This window comes from Lutra lutra, chromosome 2 (assembly GCF_902655055.1).
Source record: "Lutra lutra chromosome 2, mLutLut1.2, whole genome shotgun sequence".
Lineage (NCBI taxonomy): Eukaryota > Metazoa > Chordata > Mammalia > Carnivora > Mustelidae > Lutra > Lutra lutra.
The window spans coordinates 181,106,518-181,133,472 of NC_062279.1; the positions used below are offsets into that span (position 1 = coordinate 181,106,518).

Here is a 26,955-nt window from a genome sequence, read left to right on the forward strand (position 1 = left end):
GATTACAAACATGTGCCACTTTATCAGCAAACATCTCCAAGGATGGAATAAACCATGCCATTCACAAATACAAGAGTGAAAAAGGATATGTCAGTCAAAGGTTAATTGTAATATTTATTTCCTACTATTGTAATTTCTTTTTCTCCCCTTAAAGGGAAGTATATTCTATCAACTGTGTTGTCACAGATTTAATCCAGTTTTCTTCCCTGGTTCCAGTAACACCTGATATACAAAAGGGAAAAAACCACAGAGCTCTGGCTGTTAGAGAAGATACTCTGGTCAACCCCCACGCCAAACAGAAATACAAGTGATAGATGGTGATTCAGTTGAAGATGGTGAAATAAAAGCACTTACATTTCACTGTTTTCCTAGGAAATCCTTCCAAAAATAAATAATGAAGAATTAAAAAAAAAAAAAAAGAAACCACATCTGTAATTATAAGGAATCGGCAACAAACAGTGATAAATAGCTTTCAAACAGGGACACATTTTGCCCTGATGGAAGAAAGCACATTCACAGCACATATCTTGGATAGGATCTAGATTTCACTCAGGGTCATGGTCCTGAGACATTCTTCAAAGACTGTTCGAAGCCACCATGAGATGGACAATGGACAGGCAAGAGAAAAACAAAATCTGTCTTTATAGAATTCCAGTTACAAAAACCCAAATGGTGGAATATGGGTATAAGGAAAAAGTTTGCTGATAGATTGTATTTGATAGTTGTAAAATAGCGTGCTGGGTAAAGCAGGTGACTAGCGTGAATGCAAGAGACAGGAAGAAGGGGAGAAAATCACTACAGTGCTAACAACACTGAGAAAGGAAAACTGGGAGTTGTACACCGTGAGCCACATGGAACACCAAATGTCAAAAATAGAGAAAAGTGTGGTCCCTGGGCAGAAGTTAAAACGGATTTGGGGAGGTGGGCCTGAAATCTGAAATTTAAATAGCTTCTGTGGGCTGCTCTGATTCATTCCCCGTCACTTCCCACATAGTGTTCAGTAAAGAGCTGGCTTCATTCAGGGCTTAATAGAAAGAAATCAGCCTGAAACACAGGGAGAGGAAGCAGAAACACAATAAAAATGCAGGGGGAGGGGCGCCTGGGTGGCTCAGTGGGTTAAGCCGCTGCCTTTGGCTCAGGTCATGATCTCGGGGTCCTGGAATCGAGTCCCGCATCGGGCTCTCTGCTCAGCGGGGAGCCTGCTTCCCTCTCTCTCTCTCTCTGCCTGCCTCTCTGTTTACAGTGATCTCTCTCTGTCAAATAAATTAAAAAAAAAAAAAAAAATGCAGGGGGAGTTCATACCAGAGAAAAAAAAATTTTTTTCAGGAAACAGAGGAAAACTTTATATAAAGAGTTATTTGTAGTCTCAAATTATAGACATGATCTCATTAATCGGAGAATAGGAAGCTCAAAGAAAAGATAATGTTTTAATAGATCCTAAATATAGTAGCAAGAAATGAAAATATGACATGGCACAGGCCAAGAAAGCAATGGAAAAGAATAAAACCATTATGCAGTTAAAAATTACATTAGAGGTTCAGACTAGAATGAACACAACTGAAAACTCACTTGGGTTATGGTTGACAAAAGTTGACAATGAATTTATAAATACAAAAGTGATTGTAAGAAATATTATAAATAGTTACAGAGGCAAAAGAGATTGAACATAATTAGCACTTACAAAGAAAAATCATTTAGACACACTATAGGAAAAAAGCTTTCCTGAAATAAAAACTGAAATGTGGAATAAAAACACACAGAGTCCCCAGAATCTCTTGCTTTATTCGAAACTATCTAAATTTCAACAATTTCTCCAGTTTTACCCCAGTATTTTTAATCTTAACTTTAGATAAAGGTAGAGTCAATGTTCAAAAATTATTTAGCAACATTCATTTATGAAATATTTGACTCCTAACTTTATAAAACTGCCTTTTAATCACTCACTCTACTCTTCTATATAACTGTATTTATACAGAAGTATCTGGCCTGATATTCATGAAATATTAACACTTTCTTGGAGGTGGGATTTTGAGATCGTTTTAAATTTCTACAATACCTATCTTCACTTTTAACAATTATGTATCATTTTCACAAGTGACAATGAAGTCATTGGGACTCAAACAAAGAAATGAAATGCCAAGATTAACTGGGAGAGAAAAGAAAGATGAGACATCTCTATTCTTGAATGATCTCCAGATTCGTGGCCCTCTGTTCCATAGCTCACACAGCAATCAAGTGAATTCTCTAAAACAGAAGCATAGCATATTCATTTTCATCTTATCTTGCAAGATTTTCAATAAATTGCCACTAGTCCAGGATCAAATCCAATTTCTTCAGTAATTTACACAAAACTCTCTAATCCAGCTCCAGCAGGTCTTTCCAACATCACCATCTTTCACTTCCCTGAATTCATCTTACCTCCTACCACTTGTTATAATTTGTAGTAAGAGTTCTTCATGCTTCAGGAGGTGGTAAAAAATGTGCTCTTGTTGTTTGTTTGTTTCTTCGTTTGTTTGTTTGCAGAAGTCAGCAGAGGAGCTGGACCTCCAAATTATTTCACACAATTCCATTCAAAATCATCTCTGTGAAGCCTTCCCTGCCATTACGCTTTTCTCCTCCCCGTAAACAAAGTTATAAAATTACATGCATCCTTTTCCACCCTCTGGGTCAGGGCCAGGCTGAACAATAGTAAAGCTTGATGCAAAAGAAAAAAAAATATTAATACTAATCCAATATTTATTTAAAATTTGGGTATTTTGTTAATCATAGGTTTTTTTATGAATTTTGATTTTTAAAAAATATTCTTTCAAAATATTATTTATCTTGATTATTAAGGTTTTTGATACCCCTCTATATTTTTTTGTGTTTTAGGTGAGGGTTCACTCATACCACTCTAGTCTTAGCCTACTCGATACTACTGAAGTACTTATTTTACCCTATAGTTATTGCCTACACATCTATTATCACTACCAGACTGGGACCACATAAAAGGAAAGAAACCAGTTTTATTTCTCTGTATATACCTAAAAATGAGCATAATACATAATATGGAGCAGGAGTCCAATTAGTAAGGATGAATAAATACCCAGAAAAGAGAAACCCAAATTCTTTAAAGAATAAAATCTTCCACAGGGAAGAAAATATCTCATCTAAATGGAGATGGGTGTTTTGTTTGTTTGGGTTTTGTTTTCTTAGTTGGTCTGAGGGTCGTGGGTTATTTTTAAGCTGGTTTTATTTTTCTTAAGGTTAGGGAACATTAGCTTGAGTCAAGTCATGAGCTTATAAGTAATTAGGCAGTAAAACTAAAATCAGGATTTTTTCCCCAGAAACATCTGTTTGTGGCACAAAGTTTTGAGTGTATCTATTCTAAGAAATGCTTGTATTTAGTCTACTATGAGAATCAGAAAATATTAAAATTAAAAGAAAGCTTAGATAATATTTAATCCTCCCATCCTCTTATAAATAAGGAATCAAGCCTAGCAAGGTTAAGCAACTCCTTTATTACATTTTTAAAGATTTTATTTGTTTATCTGACAGAAAGAGAGACAGCAAGAGAGGGAATACAAGCAGGGGGTCTGAGAGAGGGAGAAGCAGGCTTCCCACTGAGCAGGGAGCCCGGCGTGGGATTTGATTCCAGGACCCTGCGTTCAAACCTGAGCTGAAGGCAGATGCTTGAAGACTGAGCCACCCAGGTGCCCCTAAGTGACTCCTTTAAAATCAAAATAGAGTCAGAACATGAAATGAGGTCATCCATGTCTTCACTTGGTGTTTTTCACTGCAAGTTATTCACAAATCTTGAAGAGGGGACAATTGGAAAACAGAGTGGGGATTTTTTTCTAGGTCAGGCAGAATTGACTAGTTCATGGGTAAAATAAACCACAAACAAATTTTTTACTTATTGCTTGAAACATGGTCACTGTTAAGGTGAAGTGACTGAAAAATGACCTTTCAAAGTTAATTCCAGTCCCTTGCTTTTGTCTTTGTCACCAGCCTCTCTATGATTCATTTCCATCAGTAGGTAAGAGAGTGGCTCTACTTTCCGCCATCTCTAATTCAAGATTTGTGGGGTCTGACTTAAAACATACATTATCCAAATACCCTGTATATGAACAAATACAAGTCATGTTTAACTGCAGATTAACCATTTAAGTATGCTATTATACCTAGTCATGCCTGGAGTAAATTGGAAGTAATTACGTATAAGGTTCAACTTGGAGTGGAAAGCTAGGATATAGATACTGGTACTGAGTAAGACGGTTCTGAATTTCATCTTTAAAAGACAAGATACACACAGTTACCATTCTCAGCCAGACTTCTTCACAAATTGTCAAGACTTTGAGCTCTCCTAATGACTCCTGTAAGATTTGCTATTGGTAAAAAGACTGGTTCTTCACAGAAGTGTTTTGTTTAACATAGCTCTGAGTTATTGGGAAGATAGGAATGATGACCAAAATTTAAAAAAAAAAAATGTAGCCGTGACTCGATATAATGAAATTCAGTTAGAGAAAATAAACTATGCATTATTATTATTATTATAAACATCATGTGCAAGTGAAATAAAAATTCCTTTTTATATCAATGATTAGACTTTCTGGTCAATTTACTCTTCACATTAACAATTAAGAATCCTTAGTTAATTTTGCCCTTTCTCTTTATTTGGCTACCTGATTTATTTTAAAATCTTCTTCATATACAAAGAAGAAAAATATACATTCACCTGGATCCCTGGGCTGCAATTCTAACATCATTAATTTTTACCCCTTTAAAATCTGTGATATTTATAGGAGAAGAATTTCTTTCTTTTTTTTTTTAAAAAAAAAGGAAGCCATAAGATATTTCTTAAGAATAGACCAATGGATAAAGAAGGAATATATTCCTCACTAAAGAAATAAGGTCATTTCTTGGAATAATAAATAATCATAGCTTCCAACAATAATTTTAAGCATTGTCCTCAAGGCTAGAAATCTACTTACATTCATAAAATCACTTATGATAAGCTTTTGTACAAGTACTCTTTATTAAATATATACACATATACAAATTTTATTTGGCCTCATATTACTGGCATCAACTTATAAGTGAGGACTTGTATTGGATGATTTTTAAAGCATCTTTCAGCCTTAAAATTGTTAGCGATTCTAGGATATACCTAGAGTGATAACCAAAGAGGAATTCTCAGATATGACTCACAATTAATATTTGGCATTTTCACAATTTACAGTTCTCATATACAACCATTCCAAGGCAATGCAACAACTTAAAAACCAATGGCAAATACTTAATATGATTTCTTTTCTAAAAACAAACAAACAAACAAAAAAAACAAGAGATTCTGTTTGGAAGGTAGCCATTTTTATCAAAGTGTTTCCCCAAGCATCCAGAACACATTCATTCACACAACCCTGATCAGAAAGAAAGAAATGTAGAAGAAAAATCTGGAAGCAACACAACAAAAAACTAGACATAGATTTAGTGTCATAAGACAGCTGCAAGAAATTCAATTAAGTTGTTAAGCCTACATAATTAAAAAGAAAAGTTAGTATGTGAAAATCCTGATAAATTGCTTACCAGGGTCAGCAGAATCCTACCCCTTGGCTATGATTTTTCTTCTTTACTCCATGCCTTTGCTGCTCTTTTAGTTTTAAAATACTCACCTTTGTTATGAAACCATACAAAAACTGCCCTTCCCCAAAACACTAAACTTCCAGAGAAGTGGAAATACAAAACTACCGACACAAAAACTATCCTGACGATTAGCATTTCACCAGCCATATAGATCTATGTTGGGAAAAGCATCTAAAAGGCCTTGTGTTGAGTTCCTAATTCTGATGAGTCTATGGTTCTGATCAAATTCTATCCTACTATTCTGATCAAATTTGAGACAAATAATTTATATGATCTTATAGTGCCCAGATTTCTACTCTTAGGTACACAGTGCTTCTCATTTAGAGAACAACCTGCACACATTTTCATTATATTTTGAAGTCAATTAGTGAAACTAATTGTTACCCTCTACAATATAGGAGAAACAAGTATTTTCAATTTGCTCTCAGACTTTAAATAAATTTCTTCCATTAAAGAATGCGACATCTTCTGCTAATTTATGATTCATGAGCATGCACTGACTGTTCTACTATTCAAGTAATATTGTAGGTAAAGGTGAAAGAGCTTTCCTAGAGAGACAGTGTGTAGCATAGTGCCTGGAACACAGTAGGCTCTGAATAACTATATGTTAAAGAATACATAACTGAATGAACTACTGTAAAAAAGAATTCATACAATGAGTTAAACTTTGGCTCAAAGCACAGATTTTCAAGTCGAGGGTTAAGTCCTGTTTGGCCAACGTAAGACAGGGAACACATCTTCCCTGGTCTCTGATTTTGTTTTAGATGCAGCAGAGGTTTCACTCATTGGTCAGTATTTGCTTTGTTCCATTTCCTTTTCAAAATGTTTCATTTAACAAGGAAAGTCCTTCTCTTGCAGGTACTAGCAGGATCTCCAAAGGTCACCTCATATGATATCCAATAAACAATTCGGATTAAGGGCAGTGCCACTGGGAAATTTTGGGTGGTTGATTGATATTCATAGTGTATATGAAAAGATGTCATAGTCTGTTTTCAAATTTCAATGCATAAGTATGTGCCATGTATCTCTAATAGCCCTATTTCTCTTGTCCCAAATTTCCAAGATGGTCTGCAATTCATGTAATTTGAATGCTGAATTGATTCTATTCAAATCATTTTTCTGCAATGAAAGATGGCTCACTCTCTCTTCACTGAGGAATGAATTAACTCTCCCAATAACTGGCTTGAATTTTTTAAATGTAAAAATTACATAGACTTTTTATTTTAATAAAGAACAATGGTTTATCTTTAAAAACATTTAAAAAGGCATTCTGCATTAAGTTCATCATCTTTTAGGAAACTATTCTAGCAACAAAATTACATTAGACTTTCTGATTTCTCCATAGTGTCCTTAGATAAATAAACAACCCAGTAGACCATGTTAAATGCCCCGAATGTTACTGGAAAGAGAATGCGGGCATATTTGTCTATTTTGCTTGTGCCAGATCCAGGTGGTGGTGGAGCAGGGGGAGGAGTGGTGGCTGACAACTTCCCAGGACCCCCTGTGGTATTAACGGTGGTCTTAATTCGCTCCAGTCTTGATCCAAACACACGGTGGGTGGAAGCCTGTTGGGACACATACCCAGTTCTGCCAGGAGTAGAAGGAGGAGCAGATAGAGGTGCTCTTGCTGCAGAAATCGTTTCAGCTGCATTTGCATGGCTGAATGGGTTTGGGCTGGAAGCTAAGTAAGACTGCGATGTGGCTTCAGAAGATTCTTGGGTAACTGAGGAGGATTTGCTTGAATGGTTTCCCACCTCAGTTCTGTGGCCAACGTCAGATTCAGAGTGAACTGAGGCATTTGTTCTTTTCCTCATGTTCAGATTGGCATTTGTGTTCTGAAAAGGTATATTAAAAATTACATTGATTATGTCATTTTAGGTAAATTTATACAAAATGTAAAGGAATCAAATAATTAAAATCAGTTGTTTCTATGAAAGAAACTGTTATTAATATGCTATAGCCATTCAGCTTGATGTAAAAGTTTAAAAATGCTTAACTAAATAATAACATGAATGTATTTGAAAATCTGAATCAAAAATCTTCAATTTCAAAATATTGTCCACTCTTAGAAGTAATCAGAATTTAAATCTATAGAAAGATTTGGCTTTTAGGGGGCACCTGGGTGGCTCAGTGGGTTAAAGCCTCTGCCTTTGGCTCAGGTCATGATCTCAGAGTCCTGGGATCGAGCCCCACATTGGGCTTTTAGAACTATAAACTAGACTTAGGCTTGACCTTAGTTTAGGAGCTCATGATGATAGCTGTACAACTTCCCTGTTCAGTTTTATTGTAAATGATATTCTGTGATAGGTTATATACTCTTCAGTAAGTTTTATATATGTTTGTTTTATAAACAGAAAGAACTTTACTTACTCTTGTGCACAGAATAACACTAATAACCATCCATACGTATAAGACATTCTTTAAAAAAAGGAAACTCCAAAGGCTCTGGGACACATAAATTGAAGTAGAATTGCTGGATTGTAGAATATTTGCACCCTTGAAATTTATTCAACATTACATATGTTAAATAAATGTTTGAAATAAGCAGGAAAACTACTTAAACTTTCCACCATGAGTGTATGCAAATTCTGGTTTCTCGCCATTGCTCCATCACCCCTTGGTATCGCCAGGCTATCTACACTAAGATAATGAAGTTACACTTATTCAATTTAGACTTTTAATTCATTTTTTAAAAGATTTTATGTATTTATTTGACAGAGAGAGAGAGAGAGAGAGAGAATGAATGGGCATGGGAAGGAGCAGAGGCAGAGGAAGAAGCAGACTCCCTGCTGAGCAGGGAGCCTGATGTGGGACTTGATCCCAGGACCCGGGGATCATGACCTGGGCTGAAGGCAGACACTTAACTGACTCAGCCACCCAGGCGCCCCCCCCCACCTTTAATTCATTTGACATTTATTTATTTTTGTATGGTGTGAATTAAGCTTCTGATTTTCACCTCCTGTGGACAGAGCCAATTTTCATAGCATCATTAACTGACTTGTGCAGTAGTTCTCAAATTATGGCCAGAGGATCTTTGGGGAAGACAGATTCCTGAGGTTCTTTTATAGGGTTCACAAGGTTAAAGCTATTCATAATATGAAGATGTTATTTGTCTTTTTCACTTTCACTTTCATGAGTGAACAGAAGTTTCCCAAAGGCTACAGTGACATGTGATGACATCATTGCTTTAATAGCTAATAAATTGTGTACTGTGGGGGGTGCCTGGGCGGCTCAGTGGGTTAAAGCCTCTGCCTTTGGCTCAGGTCCTGATCCCAGGGTCCTGGGATCAAGCCCCGCATGGGGCTCTCTGCTCAGCCCGGAGCCTGCTTCCCTCTCTCTCTCTCTCTCTACCTGCCTCTCTGCCTACTTGTGGTCTCTCTCTGTCAAATGAATAAATAAAATCTTTATAAATAAATAAATAAATAAATAAATAAATAAATTATGTACTGTGTATTGTACTTTCTAGGATTTTCTAAGGCAGTGAGTTTAGAGTATAAATACATACATTTAAAAAAAATTTTTTTAAGTTTACATTTCCGAAACTTATTATGTAAAAATTATGAAGTTTACTTTCATAATCTTACATAGGCAATCATACACATTATTATAAAATCTGGAGATCCTAATGCACTTTACATTGTCACTACAATAATAAAAATACAAAGGGGCATTAATTTCAAATTATATTATATTAGACGTATAAATGGCATCATCATACCATTGCGCAAATATCTGAACTCAAACTATTTACCAAGAAAGGATGTTTAAATCAAAATGGAACTCCCTATTTTCCATCAAATTACCTTTTGTAAGAATTTTTTATGTATTTATTTATTTGACACAGAGAGAGAGAGAGTGAGAGACAGAGCACAAGCAGGGGAATGGCAGGCAGGCAGAGGAAGAGGGAGAAGCAGGCTTCCCACTGAGCAAGGAGCTGGATGTGGGTCTCCATCCCAGGACCCCGGGATCATGACCTGAGCCAAAGGCAGACGCTTAACTGACTGAGCTACCCAGGCGCGCCCCCCCCCATCAAATTATTTTAGGTGTAGGACAAGACTATACTTGAATACAGTTGCATGATAAAGATTAAAATTAATTCTATTTATATTCTCACAGGCACGATAAGGAACTGTATAGCCGACTACAGATTGCCTATGCTAATGAAGGAAAATAATGCTCAAATGATTCCCAAACTAGTCACCTCTATCTTTAGAACATACCATGATTTTGTTTGTAAAAAATTTCTTTCTAATTATGTTTATTTTAAGATACATTAAGGGTATATTGCAATTGCCTTCTATACCCTCTCCCCTTACCATTCCATGAAATAGAAGGTAAATGAGGAGGTGAGGAAGGAGAGGAAGAAGACCAACTCACAAGTGAGTGGTTAGAAGGAGCCAGCCTACAGGAATATCGCAGATAAAATCATATACAATGAACTAACAGCTCATTTTACAGAGACATGTCTAATCTACAAATATAATCCTTTTTCAAAACCAGGCCCATCAAGTAGGCTGAAAGTATTTAATCCATATCTAATGTATTTGTAGATTATGACTTCAAATTTGTTAAGTAGAGAAAGAATAAAAGCCTCATAAAATATAGAGCCAAAGTAAGATCTGAGAGGTTTAGAAAGTATTCTTCACGTCAGTCTGGAGTAGTCTTCTAAGCAGGCTCAGCTGAACTCATGAGAAATTGTAGTCTAACATATGGCACCGAATTCTTGTGGAGACAATTGAAAGCAAAATTGACACCAACATAAAGGCTAAAGATACCATTATTTACCCTGAACTTTTCCTCTACGAAACACATTGTAAATGTCAATTAATCCTCAGATTCTGAGTCTCTTTTTACAGAATGGAATAATAGTTAATCAATTAACATTAATTTTGAAATGTCATATACACAGTGAAGAATATAAAGAATATGGTATATCCACATATAGAGAGCTTACACTGTCATTGACAAGATGCATACCCACACACATGATGCAGCCAAAAATATAAAAAAAGGTAAAATATAGTGAAGGTCAAACTGTAACAAATGCTGAATATATTAAGAGAAGGGAAGAGAGGAATGGCAGACCAATTAAACAAGCAGTAAAGAAACATGTTTTCAAATATAATCTGAAATTTGCATATTGCTTTCTTCCTCAGGAATTCACATTGCCCATAATCTTTAGAAACCCATATTTTTCCTAAAACTAAATTTTAAGAATCAAAGGCTTCCACTTCTGACCAGACTGGAGTAAAAGGGATTGAATTATTCTCCTGTATGAAATAACAAGAAAAATAAAAGCTGGACAAAATATGTGAAGCAATTATTTTTTGATGACACTGAGCATTTGACAACATAGAACTATAATCCTTGAGAAAGAAGAAACAAACTTGAAAGGGGATCCACGCAGCAGAACAGGAAAGGAGAATCCAGGAGAAATATGCCAGATTCCCTGAATTGAGGACATGAGCTCAGAATCTGGGGAAGTCAAGGTAGCTAGAGTTCATAGGAAAAAATAACAGAGAAGTATATGCTAAAAAAAAAAAGTGAGAGAGAACTCCAAAACTCTGAGAGAGTCCCCATTGATGGACTATTCTGCTAAGCACAGATCAGTTTATGAGTAGGAACTATTACCCAAGGCTGCAAAAAGAACCCCATAAAAGGATTGAAAGAAACAGTACCTGGAACACACAAAACCAGGAATAATGCATGTTTGCACCAGCCAGACTCTAAAATCTCACCATTCGTGTAATGTTTGGTAGAGTACTAGCAATGATCTTGCTTCAGAAATATGAAATAATTAGCCCTAAACACAGCTCTAGTCCTGCTGAGTGAATTTTAAAAATAAGACCTGAAAGGATGAAAATTAACTCGAAGTGACTTAGGTGGACTCCAGAAGAAAGCACAAGAATATTTACAGGAGTCTGTCTTCTTTCCCTCTAGGTCCACAACTTTCCACAACCTCCTGAAATCCTAACTGTGAATCATGTACTATATCGTTGATTAAATACAAAAATTGCAACAAATTTTCCTCCTTCTCCATATTCATGCCCCCTTGTGATATGAATGTCCCACTTCTCCCCCATCAAGAGATGGAGTTTATTTCCCCACAGGCTTCCTTGTAACTTCCTCTGGCCAACAGTATGTGGTGAAAGTCATGGGTATGTCATTTTTCTTGGCCTTAAGAGTTCTTCCTCACTTTCACTCTCCTTCAAAACACTGCCATCAACACTACTAGAACAAGGTAGGACTAAACTGGTAAAAAGATCTTTTGGAGCAGAGCCAGTCACCCCAGTGAGGCTCTCCTAGGTCACCCAACAGCTAGCTGATCACTAGACACATGAATTTGTCCCAGCTAAGAGAGGATGAACTGCCCAGCCAAACTTAATCAAGATCAACAGAACTTCCCAATTAACCCATAGACTTGAAAGCAGAAGTAAATGTTTATTGTATGCCACTGAAACGTTGTACTTGTTTTTTATGGAGTATTACTTTGACAGTAGATAACATTGGACTGTAGAAGTCCAATTAAATCAAGGGTCTTAAGAAGGTGTTGCCAAACTTCTTTTTTTTTTTTTTAAAGATTTTTATTTATTTATTTATTTATTTATTTATTTGACAGACAGATCACAAGTAGGCAGAGAGGCAGGCAGAGAGAAAGGAGGAAGCAGGCTCCCTGCTGAGCAGAGAGCCCGATGTGGGACTCGATCCCAGGATCCTGAGATCATGACTCAAGCCGAAGGCAGCTTTAACCCACTGAGCCACCCAGGCGCCCCATCGCCAAACTTCTTGTGGGCAGGAAGTTCTCAAACATTCTGGGATAAGTAGAAGGCTGACCTTCCCAGAATTCATCAAAGACCATTAGGGGGCCCTGTTGCCTAACACCACATACTATCTAAAGGACTAAGATAGTTTGCCCTTTATAATTCCATTCTTAAAGAATAACAGTATTTTAAAAATGGAGAGAAATTCTAAAATTCCAGTTCCTCAGTTTAGGGGTGAAGAAAGTAAGAACAGAGAGATTATGACTTGCTTGAAGTCATACAGCGAGTTACTTACAGAGCGCTTTGCCACGTTTTACAGCCTCTTGATAGACAAATGTGGAGGAGACATTAAAGAACTTAATAAACAACACCTATCTATTTGAAACAGTTAAGTATTTGTAACAGTCAGGTACATTGTTAGAAACTGACTAAAGACTTGGAAATCAGAAAAGAGTACAGCATGTCCTTTTAATGTCACAGTGGAGTATTGTTTAACAAGTCCACCCAAGGATCATTAAGCTTGTAGGGGAACTTACTTGAATTGGATTCTGCTATTTAATATTGGATTTGAGTGCAAACACTTTGAAGTTATGTGTTAACTTGTAGATTCCTGTCCAGCAGAAAAGACCACCAAAGGTTATGTTATGGTTTTGTTGCCCCGTAGGATAGTAATCACTTCTATATCTAACGTAGTATTTACTGCAGTACTCCATTTCTTTAAATGGCTATTTATAATCATTAGAAAGATTTTGAACCAGTTTTACCATTTATGTGTTTCCCTCATTAATTAATGAGCCGGATAATACTTTGATATCCATTTTATATTTATATGAATTCTCTTTTTGATGGTTTGAAAATTATATTCAGACTGGATATACTATTACATTCTCACAACATCTACTATTAGACAAGCTATAAATAGCAGAGAAGTTAAGTATAGACTTGAAGAATACACCTGGAGAAAGAAAGTCACCCCAAGCCAAAGAGGTAGGATCCATCCAAGGTGTTTGGAAAAAAAGAGTCAAAGAAGCAAGAGACTTTATGAAAATGGAGGGAGTGGTATGAAGTGTGCCACTAGGATTATCACTCAGAAGCAAAGATCAAATTTTTTATTCTTGGTTAAAACTATTAGTAAGCTTCTAGAGTATAAAGACTATCTTATTAATCACTGTAGGAGAATGCACACAACAGGTACCTACTTCATTTTTTAATATATTTCCTTGAAATGGATATATTTTGGAATCAAGATTATTTTCAAATAAAAAAAATTGAAAAGAAAGTGTCACAAATGTTCTATCTGGCCTCCAGATTACCAATCTTTTGTTGATGGGGCAGGGTTCTAGAATATTACAGGTAGCGCCCACGGTGTATGTTACCTTGATGCAATCCCAAGTCTAAGAATGCTTTAGGAGTCTCGTTGCTCTATATATTAGCCCCCACACAAAGGAAAGCAGAATTAGACTGATTTGGGGCTTAAAACTTTACTTACTGCCAAGTAGCCAAATGATACTCAAGTTATTTGTACTGATGTCCAAGGACTACTATGTAAAAAGTAGTTGTCATTTTCCATAGTGACAAACCACAAAAGGATTGAAAAACCTGATGACTTAGCTTGCACGAGATTGACTAGGAATACTATTCACGCAGCCCCTGAATTTTGGGAATTTGGAATTTTGTGTCAGAGTGAGGCAATGTTGAGATTTGAGTGGCAACATCAGTATTCAGCAGACACTCAGTGATTACAAACAAGGAAAGCACTAAGCTTCATTTGAATTCTGAAAAATGACTTAGTTTGAAATCATTTTGTCTTTAGTCACAATAGCCCAAAGCAAGGAAACTGGTGGGATAGAGATGCGAGGAGGCAGACTCAAACATTCCCAACAAATTAAAGCAGCAACGGGCAAACAGGAGCACATCCAAGCAATTCGTCAATCATGACTGTGATCTGACACAATTTCCAAAGAAGTGTTATTAACTGCAAAAAGAATATTCATCTCCACTTATTACTCTAGCAGCACTGAGATAAAGTGACCAAGACGAGCTTTGCAGAATACATGCTTCATTCATATTGCTTGCTTGAGAAGCTAATGAAGTTTAATAAAATGTAATTTAACCCTTCCAAATTAAAAACAAACAAGACTAATAATGAACAGGTTTATCTTCTAGAATATCAGTGAGTCACATATTAAAAAAAATCCAATAATGTAAAGACATTTATTCCAGGCCATTCTGACAGGACTTCAGACACATCTTATTTAATAAGGAAATAAACAAGTATGGTAGAGCAGCTGAAACTAAACTCCAAGGTAATGATTTACTGAGGACTATCAGTAGTGTTTTTAGAAAATGCTACCACATAGAAATGAAAAACGTCCCCTCCAAATAAATATGCTAAATATTTCATAAATAGTTACCAGGGGACTCAATCACACATTGAACAACAAAATGTAGAAATGAAAATGCTCAGTTCTCTTTTTATTGTATTTCATTTTCTCCCAGTGTTAGCATTTAATTCGATGTTTGTATTTCCATAAGCTATGAAAATACTACTTTCAATATCAGGCACTGGGATAAAAAATTTATGTCTTCAATTTGAAATTACCACAGAACAAGGCCTTACAGAATTTATTCATTTTGTCTTCACAGGTTTAGAAGCTGAAAGTTTAAAATATTAGGATTTCTTGAAGACATGCAATGTGGTGGTTAATTTTGTTTCATAGTGATTCCTAGTGCTTCTTTTTATTTGCCAATGCTTTGTATATTAAATATATGGCTCTAGCAGAGGAAATCTCTTTGCCAGAGCTTTCACTAGTCAGAGCAGAAGCTCTCAGTATGATCAAGTGGACTTGACCAGAATGTTACCTGCAGTTGTTCCAGGAGTTGCATTCGCCAATGCTCCCAAAGTAACCTAGGAGAGAGTAGAGGGCAAAGGACACTCCACTCATTTTATCCAAATGCAAACACTAACCTGGATGTATCTCTTCTTGCTTACTAATGAAAAGCAGCATTATAGTCATTCTAAGTGTGTATAAGAATGACCTGGGGTGGGGGGTGCCTAGGTAGCTCAGTTGGTTAAGAATCTTACTCTTGGTTTCGGCTCGGGTCATGATCTTAGGGTCCTGAGACTGAGCCCCATGATGGCTCTGTACTCAGCAGGGAGTCTGCTTGAGATTCTCCTCCTCTCTCTCTCCCTCTGCCCCTCCCCTGCTCACATGTGCACATGCTCTCTTGTTCTCTCTCAAATAAATCGATAAATCTTAACAAAAAATAAATAAATAAATAAAAATAACCTGGGAACTAGTTAAAAACTGCTTCAGGCCTATTTGCAGGAAGCCTTACTTATTGGCTATATTATTGCCAATCATCAGAGATCAGAAATTGGGAAACACTGGCTAAATAATTAGGATTACATGCCTCCAAATCAAAGAGACTGGGACACGAGTATTCTATTTGTCTTTTACCAGCTATGAGATATCTAGCAAGTTCTTGAACCTCTTGAAACCTCAAAATCCTTGCCAAAACAGGAATAATAATGGTACCTTCCTCATAATGAATCAATAAAATAATGCATGTAAGGTACTTATATTGTCTAGCACACAGAAGGCATCAAACCAGCATTATATAGAAATAACCCAGCAGAAGGCAGATAATGAGATTCTGTCCCCAAAAGAAAGAGGTATATCACTCAAAAATAAATCCCACTATGGTAAATAAACTTTTATTTATTTTTTAAGGTCTTATTTATTTGATAGAGAGAGAGAGATCACAAGTAGGCAGAAAGGCAGGCAGAGAGAGAGGGGGAAGGAGGCTCCCTGCCAAGCGGAGAGCCTGATGTGGGGCTCGATCCTAGAACCCTGAGATCATGACCCAAGCCGAAGGCAGAGACTTAACCCACTGAGCCACTCAGGTGCCCTGGTAAATAAACTTTCAGAAGATATTTTCTGGATTTCTATGAAAATATGGTCTTCATTTCTTTTTTTTTTTTTTAAAGATTTTATTTATTTGTCAGAGAGAGAGGAGAGCGAGCAAGCACAGGCAGACAGAATGGCAGGCAGAGGGAGAAGCAGGCTCCCCGCCAAACAAGGAGCCCGATGTGGGACTCGATCCCAGGATGCTGGGATCATGACCTGAGCCGAAGGCAGCTGCTTAACCAACTGAGCCACCCAGGCGTCCCTGGTCTTCATTTCTAATAATCAGAAAAGTAGAGGAACACTGAAGCAAGGGACAGTCTCTGGTATAAAAGGAAGCCAGCCATGAAAAGCGTATTTCTGGCTGAAATGAGGAATAAATATGAGGAAATACAAAATTAAAATGCATATTGAACACAGTAATGGGAGAATTAGCACTATAGTAAATCCTATAACTTGTGATATAAGAGAAACATAAAAACTCTTCTAGGAAAAAACAATGGTTAACTTTCACTGAGTGTTCTTCTGCAACAGTCACTCTGCTAGCATGCTTTTAACTAATTAGCTGCCACAACCGTATGTCGTGCTTCATGTAGGAAAAACTACAGCCACGAGTATTTCAATGTCCAAAAATGATGTGGGTTATATAAAAAAGAATCTCATGTATTATATCAGATCACTGGTCTCTTTCAGGAATTTTCCAATTGTTAGTTTAGTCTAGAAACTAGTCATCAGGGAAAGAGCAAAGACTGGAGGAACTGATGTAATCCAATCTCAAGGAGGACATTCACGGCACACTATGCCACGAAAAGACAGACGTAGAACACTGGGTCAGAATGAGAACTTTGGCAACCTAGTTTGGCTGGCCCACTTTCTAAATATAATGGAATATTAAAAAGAATTGTATCTGTATATATATTGTTCTGGCACTATAGTATCACCCTCTTTTATCTCATTTCAATTACAGAAGTCAAAAGGACTTTTTTCACACTTCAGTTGGATGCAGGAAATGGAGCAGTGAAAGCATTAGACTTGGGAATAGTAGAAGGCAACAAATGTCAAAGAAGGTAAAGTAATAAAAACATTAAGAGGTTTTAATCATTACTATAGACTGAACTGTGTCCCGCTTCAAATTCATGTATTAAAGTTCTAACCACCCATCGTGTGGTGTGAGTGTATTAAAGATAGGATCTTTAAGGAAACGATTAAGGCTAAATTAGGTCATAATAATGGAGGCCTGATCAGAATAAAACTGGTATCCTTATAAAGGAAGGAGAAACACCACAGAACTCTTTCTCTGTGTTGAAAGAGGATACCACGAGAAGGCAGCCATCTGCAAGCCAGAAAGAGAACTCTCCCCCAGAAACCAACCCTGCCAGAATCTTGGTCTTGGATTTTCTAGCCTTTAGAACCATGAGAGAACACATTTCTGTTGTTTAAGTCATCCAGTCCACGTTATTTTTGTTACGGCAGCCTGAGGTGACTTAAACAATACTCTAACATCAATAAAATTAAATTGAAGGCATATTTAGTTTAAGACTTTTAAAATAGTGAATATTAACTAGCCTCAGAGGAAAAAAATAAAATCTAAACAAACTTGCAGCTCTCTCTTTTCAGATTTTTTTCTTTGTTTCTTGTCTATCCTCTTCTCTCTTCTCCACCGAGTGGGTATACCTTTCTGATATCCCCGAATGCTGGACAGAGTTAAGATACAAGACATGCAAAGAAATAGAGATCCCTTTGACAGGAATTAAGCATTGATCTCTTTGTAATATTGTTAGTTGTTCTGGATGAATAAAAATACTTTAATATATACCAGGGAGCATCTACATTCTCTTTCCAAACTGTCTGAATTGCCTAGATAGAAGACTCTTTCAGGAGTCTTTTGAGCTCCTTTCATCTTTTCTTCACTCAAATCAGAGGAATTTGATTAACTGGGGCTTTTATTTGCCCCTCTAGTTTGGACTTAGCTCCAGATCCTTCTTAACAACTGCATACTTTTTCCTAAATATTTTTGCCCCCTTTCCTATGACTCTACTGTCTGACTTTCTCTCTCTCTCTTTCTGTATGTGGGTGTGTGTGTTGTGAATTTCAGGGCATTTATTTATTTAAATATTGGGAAAATGTCATTAATAACATAATTTATAACTTTTCTTTTCCACATTTTATATTAAGATTTTTTTCATCCTTAAAAGTAGAGTTAATATATGTAGATATCTGATTAAACATTGCAAGAGAAATCTTACCAAGTTTTTAAATCCCTAACTTGGGTGGCCAAATGAATTTATTTTCAAATCATGTACATCATCTTATGGAAATGATTTGCTTCAGCTTTAAAATATTCAGAAAATTACATTTGAACTTAGAAAACATTTACCCTTTTTTTTTCTTACTTTAAGAAACTTTTAGGCTTTTTTTCTTATTATAGACTTGATACAATTTGATCATAATAAAATTGTGCTATGATAAATATCCACCCAGAAGGACTCAGGTTCCTGCCAAAAACACAGGAGGCTGGTATATCAAGTAGTCTGAGTAATAATTTTATCTGCATCAGCAAAGGCAACAGGAGCACCATCCAAAAAGCAATAATTTATCAAGACCAGATTTGCAGTATACTACTTCTGAAAGGAAACATTTCAAAGCTCAAACATTATCAGTCACATCCCTTTGTAAAATCATAGCTATGCAGTGTAAGAAAGACTTTGATGAGCCAAGAACCTTACCTAAAACAGGCTGAGTTTCTTTATAATATTAGACAATGTTTGCCTACTGAATCTAAACATTTATAATAGCTCCAATAGATTTATTTTTAGGAAAAAGAACTCAAGTGCCATGCTTCATCTCTTGTTGGAAGATCCACAATTAAGCTCATAAGCAATAAAAGACTTATTAAAGACACTGATTGACCCTACTATTAATTTATCCAACATACATGTATTGAGTGCCTAATTTTTCAAGTTATTTTGCTGAACATTGGGAGTACAGAAGTGAAAAAAAAATACAGTCTTGGCAACTTCTCTCAGGAATTATAAAAAATTATAATAACCAATAAATGCTATAAGGAAAAATTAAAGAAATTAGGGAGTACATTACCTAGCCTGATTGCTGAGAAAGCCTCTTTGAGAAAGTGAGTGAAACTAGGGATGAGTAAGGCTTAAACAAGGTAAAGGAGGGACTGTGGAAGAGAGGAAGGAAGTGCCTTATGGTAGTGGAGACAAATTCTCAAGATTTCTCTCAGTAGTATAAGGATAAAGAAGGCTGAGAAACTTCCTTGTCAGTTAAAATTTGAGATCCCTTGAAGATGCTCTAAAATCTTCCTTTTCTTTTCTTCCTCTTAAACCATTTTGAAATGGGCAATTAAGGCAAGGCTTTATATTCAGGGCTACTCTCACATTATTAATGTCCTATACTAGCACTTGTCAGACAGAGACCATGAATCTCCACCAACATCTCTACAGTGTATTAAGTACTTACTACTACTGCTAATAATAATAATAGCAAGCACTACACTAAATGGTTTTCACAAATTACTCACGTATCTCCTGCAACCACCTGGGAGCTAGTATTAACATTCTAATGAGGACACTAAAACCTAGTGTCAGAGGCCAAGGTCAGACAATTAAAATGGGTCAGAGGTATGATTTGAATCCCAAACCACTTTAGGATGCTGCCTGCAATAGCAAATACATATGTTAATGAGACTGAAAGAAAGCAGAAAAGAATTTACCTGAAATATGTCCCTAAAATCCAACCAGTTGAGTAACAACTATAAATGGCTCAGCCCTTCAGAATTGATTTTATTTACATTTATTTGGTTTCTAGCATAAGCTAAACATATGCTTTGCCTCACAAAAAATCTTTCTCTGATTAATCCTTCCTTTCCAGTATATGCGAAAATTCTTATCGAGTTTTAACATATTCCTCTTTCTCCCATTCTTCTTTATATTCTTACTACTCCTTTGGTACTAGGTTGTCATAACATGCTTATAGACATTACTTTATCTCAGCTATCCTGTACATTTTAAACTGTTCTAAAAATGAATCAACACTACCACTCAAAATCTGTATCTTCTATATGATGAAAATATTTTTATGATGATCTTCTGCGAGAGGGAAGCTGTGCCCCAACTTTCTTCCACAAACTTTCTCTTAAGTTAGAATATAGCACTTTCAAAAGATGTTCAAAAATTTGCCATTCAAGTATATGATATGGTAAAGCTGAAACATTTCTCCCCCTGGTGCATAAAACACTGTAATTTGAACTTTAGTTGTAACCCGGAGAAGGTATCAACCTAAGCAGTAGCCCTAGTTTCTGACTTGAGAATGATTCTTCAAACATGTAATTATCTACAAGTAATTAAAGTTAATGAAGTTCAGCAATCCATGTGCCAAATTATGTATAAAGTTAATGCATATACATATGTGTGTCTAGTAGAAAAGGACTCATGGAGCCACCTATTGTGTATGCTTTTGTATTTCCAAAACCAATCCCTTTCCCTAGTCTTTACGAATGGAAGCACAGCCAATTGGTCATAAAGCATATGTTGAATTATTCTTTTAACACAATTCATTACAAATCTACTCCATCTACAGTAAAATGGCATATTAAGTTGGAACAAATTGATGGTCTACCATGACACCACTTCGTAGTTCTTACATTGTCAAACAGACGACCCCCCAAATTGCTGAAGCCATTTAGATTTTCTCCAGGAAATAATTTGACTTGTCCTGAAGAGTAAGTGCCATGCTATCAGCTATAGTTTCCAATGGGGCATTATCAAAACCATTCAACATTTAACAAGGCTCTCATGCTGAAACAGCTGTTCATCCAAAGTGAAAATTTTAAAACTGAGCCTAGATCATCTTACTTGAGCTAGAAAATAAGGTATTAGACTATTTTGCATGTTCTACCACTTTATGACAAGAAAGACAATTTTGCATTTCAGTAAAGGCAGATTGCAAATTTAGCATGAATTGAACCAGTAGCTGAGTTGCAATTTATGGTAAATGGCTCATCAGCACATTAATGAATACCACTAAGACAACCACTTCAGCCAAGCAGGCCAGAAACTAGATGGACCCAAAATCTGGTAGGAAGCAAGAAAAATGTGCCCTCTACAAACATCTGTAAAATGAATCTTAAAGCCAAAAGTTACCAAATATCTATCTTTATTATCATTCTTATTGGCAGGATATTAGGAGTTAAAAACCAAAATCAGAACCAGAGGTTCTGAAATCAGGTAGATTCAAGTTTCAGATTCTGCTAGTCAAAGTCATATAGCTATATGACTTTGGGAGAAGTTTTTTAGCCTCTCTGTTCTTTAGTCTTCTCCTGGGTAAAATAAGGACAATAACAATAGCACTTAGAGTTACTGATGGGGTAGTATCCATAAGACGCTTAACACCCTACTTAGAACACAGTAAGCAATTAGTACTTGTTAAATATTAATATTATATTGTTATCATTTCATATTCTAAGGCAAAAATGTGGATAGTCCCTATGAGGTAAAATATTACAATATAAATTTCCATTATTTCTATCCTTAGATATTCACCATATTTTTCAATAGAAGTAAATGTTAAATGAATACTGTACACCCCAGAAAATGTTGGAAAGATATGAGAACTACATTCTGTGCTCTGCTCAAAATTCATCTTATTTCCTATTTCTAGATAGAGATAATCAGCTCCATTCCTTGGAGCAATGCTAAGAACTAGCTAAAACCCAACTTGCCCAGATCTGTCAATTGCAGGAAGAGATAATTAAAGGCTCTTCTTTAAAAGGTTTCTTTCTGGGCTGATCGATGTTTGAAGGGAGACATAAAATCAGGAATCTTGTGATTTTGTTCTACTTAATTATATTAGCAATTAAAAAAATAGTCACACTTTCTCAACATAAAACATGCTAAAATTTCTCTTAGATTATAAAGAAGCAAATGAAAATATCAACTTCCTCAACTCCTAAAGCTTTTTACCCCTTCCAGCTACTGTTCTTTCTATCATGGCTGGTTTAGGGGAAAATGTCTACATTTACTATTCCTGATTCTTCACCTGTCATTTATTCTTCAACTCATTATTATTTTATATCCTCTCCTAGCTTTCTCTTAAAACGCTTTGTGGATTATTTCAACAGGCATTTTTTAAAATCTGTGTCTTACCTATTATCTCAGCAGCATCTAAAACTGTTGATCACTTCTACACTTCTTTAAATTTTTCCCATAAACTCCACAGTTTAGTCCCGTTCCCCTTACCTTTCTCAGTCTCCGATGTGGAATGCTCTTCTTCTGCCTAATTCTAAAATGCTATCTTTCCATAGGGTTCAACTCTCAGATATCCCAATTTTCTCAATCTTTGGGTAAATAAACCTGTCCAAGGACTTGGATTACCATCTTTATATCAATATTATAAAATCAACGTCTACCTCCCAAATTTTTCTCCAACCTGAAGACCCATATATCCGGAAGGATATCATTCAAATACACTAGAAGGATACTAAAAATTTAATTCATTCATTCATACTTCCACTCACTTATTCATCTAATTATTCAACACATTATTGAGTGTTTATTTATATGTCGGGCACTGTTCTTGGCTCTGGTGACACAAAAGTGGAGGGAAGGCCCCCAAATTCTTACCTTTGCAGAAATAACATTTTTGTCTAAAGTCAAATCTACATATAAATATATTATCTAATAAATCCAAGGTATTTATCCTTACAAATATATACCTCCTCCTATATTCTAGATCTTAAAGACTGGTCCACCATTCAGTTAGCTATACAAGCCACAAACTTCAACTATTCTTATCCACTTTTACCTTACTCTTTTCTGTCTAACTTTCTCAATATTTTTCCAATATATCTATTCTTCTTCACAGCCTTTGTAGAGGCAATCAATATTTCACACTTGGCTACTGCACAGGCTATTAACATTCTCAGACCTAACATGATTATGAATCTTCCCTCTCTCTACTCTCCACTAAAATAATATTTATGCATTGTAAAAATCTGATCACATTACTTCCTTCCTTATATTCTTTCAGTTAGTTCTCTGTTGTTTTCAAGAAAAAAACTTAAAGTACTTATATAACTTAACACTCTACATGATCTGCATCCTGCGTCCCAGTCCAGTCTCATCTTCCGTATTATTCTCAAACCCTCCTCATAACTACCCCAGTTACCCTAGTGTAGCACATGCTATTAGTGCCTCATCTGTTTTTATTTGGTTTACCCAGGACATTACTCCAGACAAGATGATAGCTTACTGCCTTTCTCTGACTAAAGTGTACCCTGTCTATGGGAGTTTGGTCTGGGGGAGAGTATTTGACCAAAAGTTCAAGAAGGATAACCTCCCTTGATTAATCCTAATTAATAAGAAACAGGAGTTGGTAAGTAAGTATCTCACTTCTTTGTCAACCAGTGGGTTGTGAGGTGTGTTCCATACATACTCTGAGAGAATCCCTAGACGATGGGTACAAAGTGGAAAATCTGCTCATTAATCATACTTTACTGGATTTTCTTCCTTTCCATCTAATTTCCTCACAGTGCTTCTTGGGATCACCTCAAAAAACAAAGTGCTTGCACATAAACCCTTGCAGCAGAGTTCTGCTTCTGGGGAAACCTCATTAAAACACCTGGGATTATAGCAGAATGCCTTCATTTAGTTCTACAAATATCAGTTGTATTGTCTTGCCTCTGGATCTTTGCACATACCCCTCAACTGCCTTCTTTCCTCCATCTTCTTTGCCTCCCTTTTATCTTTTCTGAGGTAGTACTTAGCTATGGATTCCTTTGAGAAATTCAATATGACATATCCACCACCACCATCAGAATACGCCACCACAGAGATGCTCATCTGAACTGTTGTATCTTCTTCACACAGCATTCTAGATTTTTTCCTGGCCTAGCATGTGGCATACTGTGTGAGTGCCCCTTCCAACCATGGATTCCTTGAGGCGACAGGGTTCTTGTGTTTTCCCTTTCCCACTAACTAGCACAGTACCAAGCACAAAGAGATAGTCAGTAAAAACAAGTCAAATGAATAATAAATAAATGATGAGCAGAGTGTATAGAAATAAATCAGCAACAAAATCATTCCCTCCTGTACCCTCGGAAGAGCAAAAATGAGTCGCACACAATGTGTCTCAGGAGATAAGTAGTTGGCAAAGCTATATAGCCAAAAGCAGTGCATTTAAATCCACTTGGAAACCAGATGACAGTCATTTATTCTATCCAGATTATACTTCCTGGGCCACTACAGTAGTTAATGAACTGTTTAATGAGTCAATCCTGGAATATTAACTGATAACCAGAATTAAACGCCTTTCCTCTCCCATTTTATACATCTGCTTGTTTAAAAGTATGACTGGATGATTGCTATTGAGCAGAAGAGCATCCCCTCCTGGATCTACGTTCCCCTTCCCCTCCCCCTCTGCTGCTACACAAGAAAGGCATGAGGCACACAGGCACCAACTTGCTTCTGCAGGAGCAAAGCTATGGGAAACGTGAGTCTCTCCTTGAAATCAGTTGAAACATGTAGCCAAGGGCTGAAATAGCTTGTTTAACAAGGACTGGATTTTTCCTCTCAATCATAGTTCTAAAGCTATCAGTTATTGAAAAGCTGATTTTCAAAGCACACACTAGAACAGCTTTTCTGTACAGCTGCAATGCTATTTAAATCTTCCATGAATATATCCACAAACCCAAGAAAATTCTAAGCTGAAATACTGCTCTTAGAAAGGACATAGTAAAATAAGACCCTATGGGAGAAAAATCCAGGAAGTGAAATCTGGTCGTTAATTTTAATATTGAAAAGATAAAATCAGGCATATGGCTTCTACTCCTCCAAGCTGGAAGAACACTTGAAATGACTATTTGGAAGGTCAGCTTAGAAGGTTCTTTAGTGAGACTCTTCAGTGGACAGTAGCATTCTGCCTCGCACTCATTCTTTAATACACCTCACAATGTAGATAAATGTCCCACCTTCTGCTGTAGTGGGGCTGGAAGAAGATGTAGAATAAGCAGTAAAGGCAATGGTTTGGAGACACTAAACCAGTCAATGGGAGGCAAGATCATGCTTGGAAATTACCCACTCCTGAACCCAAGTTCGTGTTCCACAGTAAATCTCAAGCCCTTCTCTGCCATGCCATTGTGAAAGAATTCTCAGTGTCCCACTGGTGAGCCTGGCACCACTGATGCCACACTTTAATTTCACATTACCAACCATATCATTCTTCTGCTATGGTCAATAAGCCCCACTGCAAGCATTCTGACTGCCTTTGTAGCATTTTATAATGTTGATATCTCTTTGAATTTCATCATTAGTGGAAACTTGCAGACTCCAGCCAGCTATGTTGCAATCTGAAGTTCCCTCACTGAAGATATTCAATTTCATCAAATTACCTACCAAAGGAAATTATATTGAGCACGAGTCACTATTAGAAATATTTTAGAGCCATTCATTTGGAGGTTCTTGATGAAAACCAGCTGACACTATACATAAGAAAATTCACTGAAATCACCCACCAAAGAAAAGCCATGATGAGAATTGTTCTGTGTCCCATTGAGTGTTATGTAGCCCTGTGGCTCACATCTGCTATCTCTTAACTCCCACTATAATAGGATCTTCGGACCATGGCCAAAGGAATGCTTGCTAAATTATGGATTCACTTCAAGTAAGGAAATGCCATCCTATCCTCTGAATATGCTAGCATGATTATAAGACATAAGGCAAAGGGTGCAAGCCTCAACACCTAGCAGGATTCCTGCACAAGCTAACACTTGACAATGATCCATTGAATAAACAGATGAATGTATGTGCATAGCTGAGATCCTGATGTTTAAGAAAGACTTACTAAACACCAGTATATTGAAAGTTCCATACAAATGTCTTGAGTCATCATTTGGAAATAAAGCATGAATAAAAAGCTCAGCAGGGCCAAAGGAAATTTGGATCTAGTCCATATTCAAAAGCATTGTGGAATTAATAGATGACAATTCATATTCATCAGGGATATTGGTCTGAAATTTTCCTTTTTGGTGGGGTCTTTGTCTGGTTCACTTATACCATACACAAAGATAAACTCGAAATAGATAAAAGATTTCAATGTGAGGCAGGAATCTATCAGAATCACAGAGGAGAACATAGGCAGTAACCTCTTTGACATTGGCCACAGCAACTTCTTTCAAGACATGTCCCCAAAGGCAAAGGAAACAAAAGTGAAAATGAACTTTTGGGACTTCATCAAGATCAAAAGTTTCTGCACAGCAAAGGAAGCAGTCAACAAAACAAAGAGGCAACCCATGGAATGGGAGAAGATATTTGCAAATGACACTACAGACAGAGGGCTCATATCCAAGATCTATAAAGAACTCCTCAAATTCAACATACACAAAATAGATAATCCCGCCAAAAAATGGGCAGAAGACATGAACAGACACTTCTCCAAAGAAGACATACAAATGGCTAACAGACACATGAAAAAATGTTCATCATCACTAGCCATCAGGGAGATTCAAATCAAAATCACATTGACCACCTAATACCAGTTAGAATGGCCAAAATCAACATGACAGTAAACAACAAGTGTTGGAGAGGATGTGGACAAAGGGGAACCCTCTTACACTGTTGGTGGGAATGCAAGTTGATGCAACCACTGTT

General features: G+C 36.5%; 1 protein-coding gene across 1 annotated transcript in view; it reads right to left on the reverse strand.

Moving 5' to 3' along the window:
- Positions 1-3,661: 3,661 nt before the first annotated feature.
- GABRA4 (gamma-aminobutyric acid type A receptor subunit alpha4) overlaps positions 3,662-26,955 on the reverse strand; it is a 69,391-nt gene continuing 46,097 nt past the window's right edge. Inside the window, exon 9 of the mRNA XM_047719214.1 lies at positions 3,662-7,460. Coding sequence (XP_047575170.1) covers positions 6,942-7,460 — 519 coding nt within the window. The 3' untranslated portion in view covers positions 3,662-6,941. The remainder of the gene's footprint in view (positions 7,461-26,955) is intronic.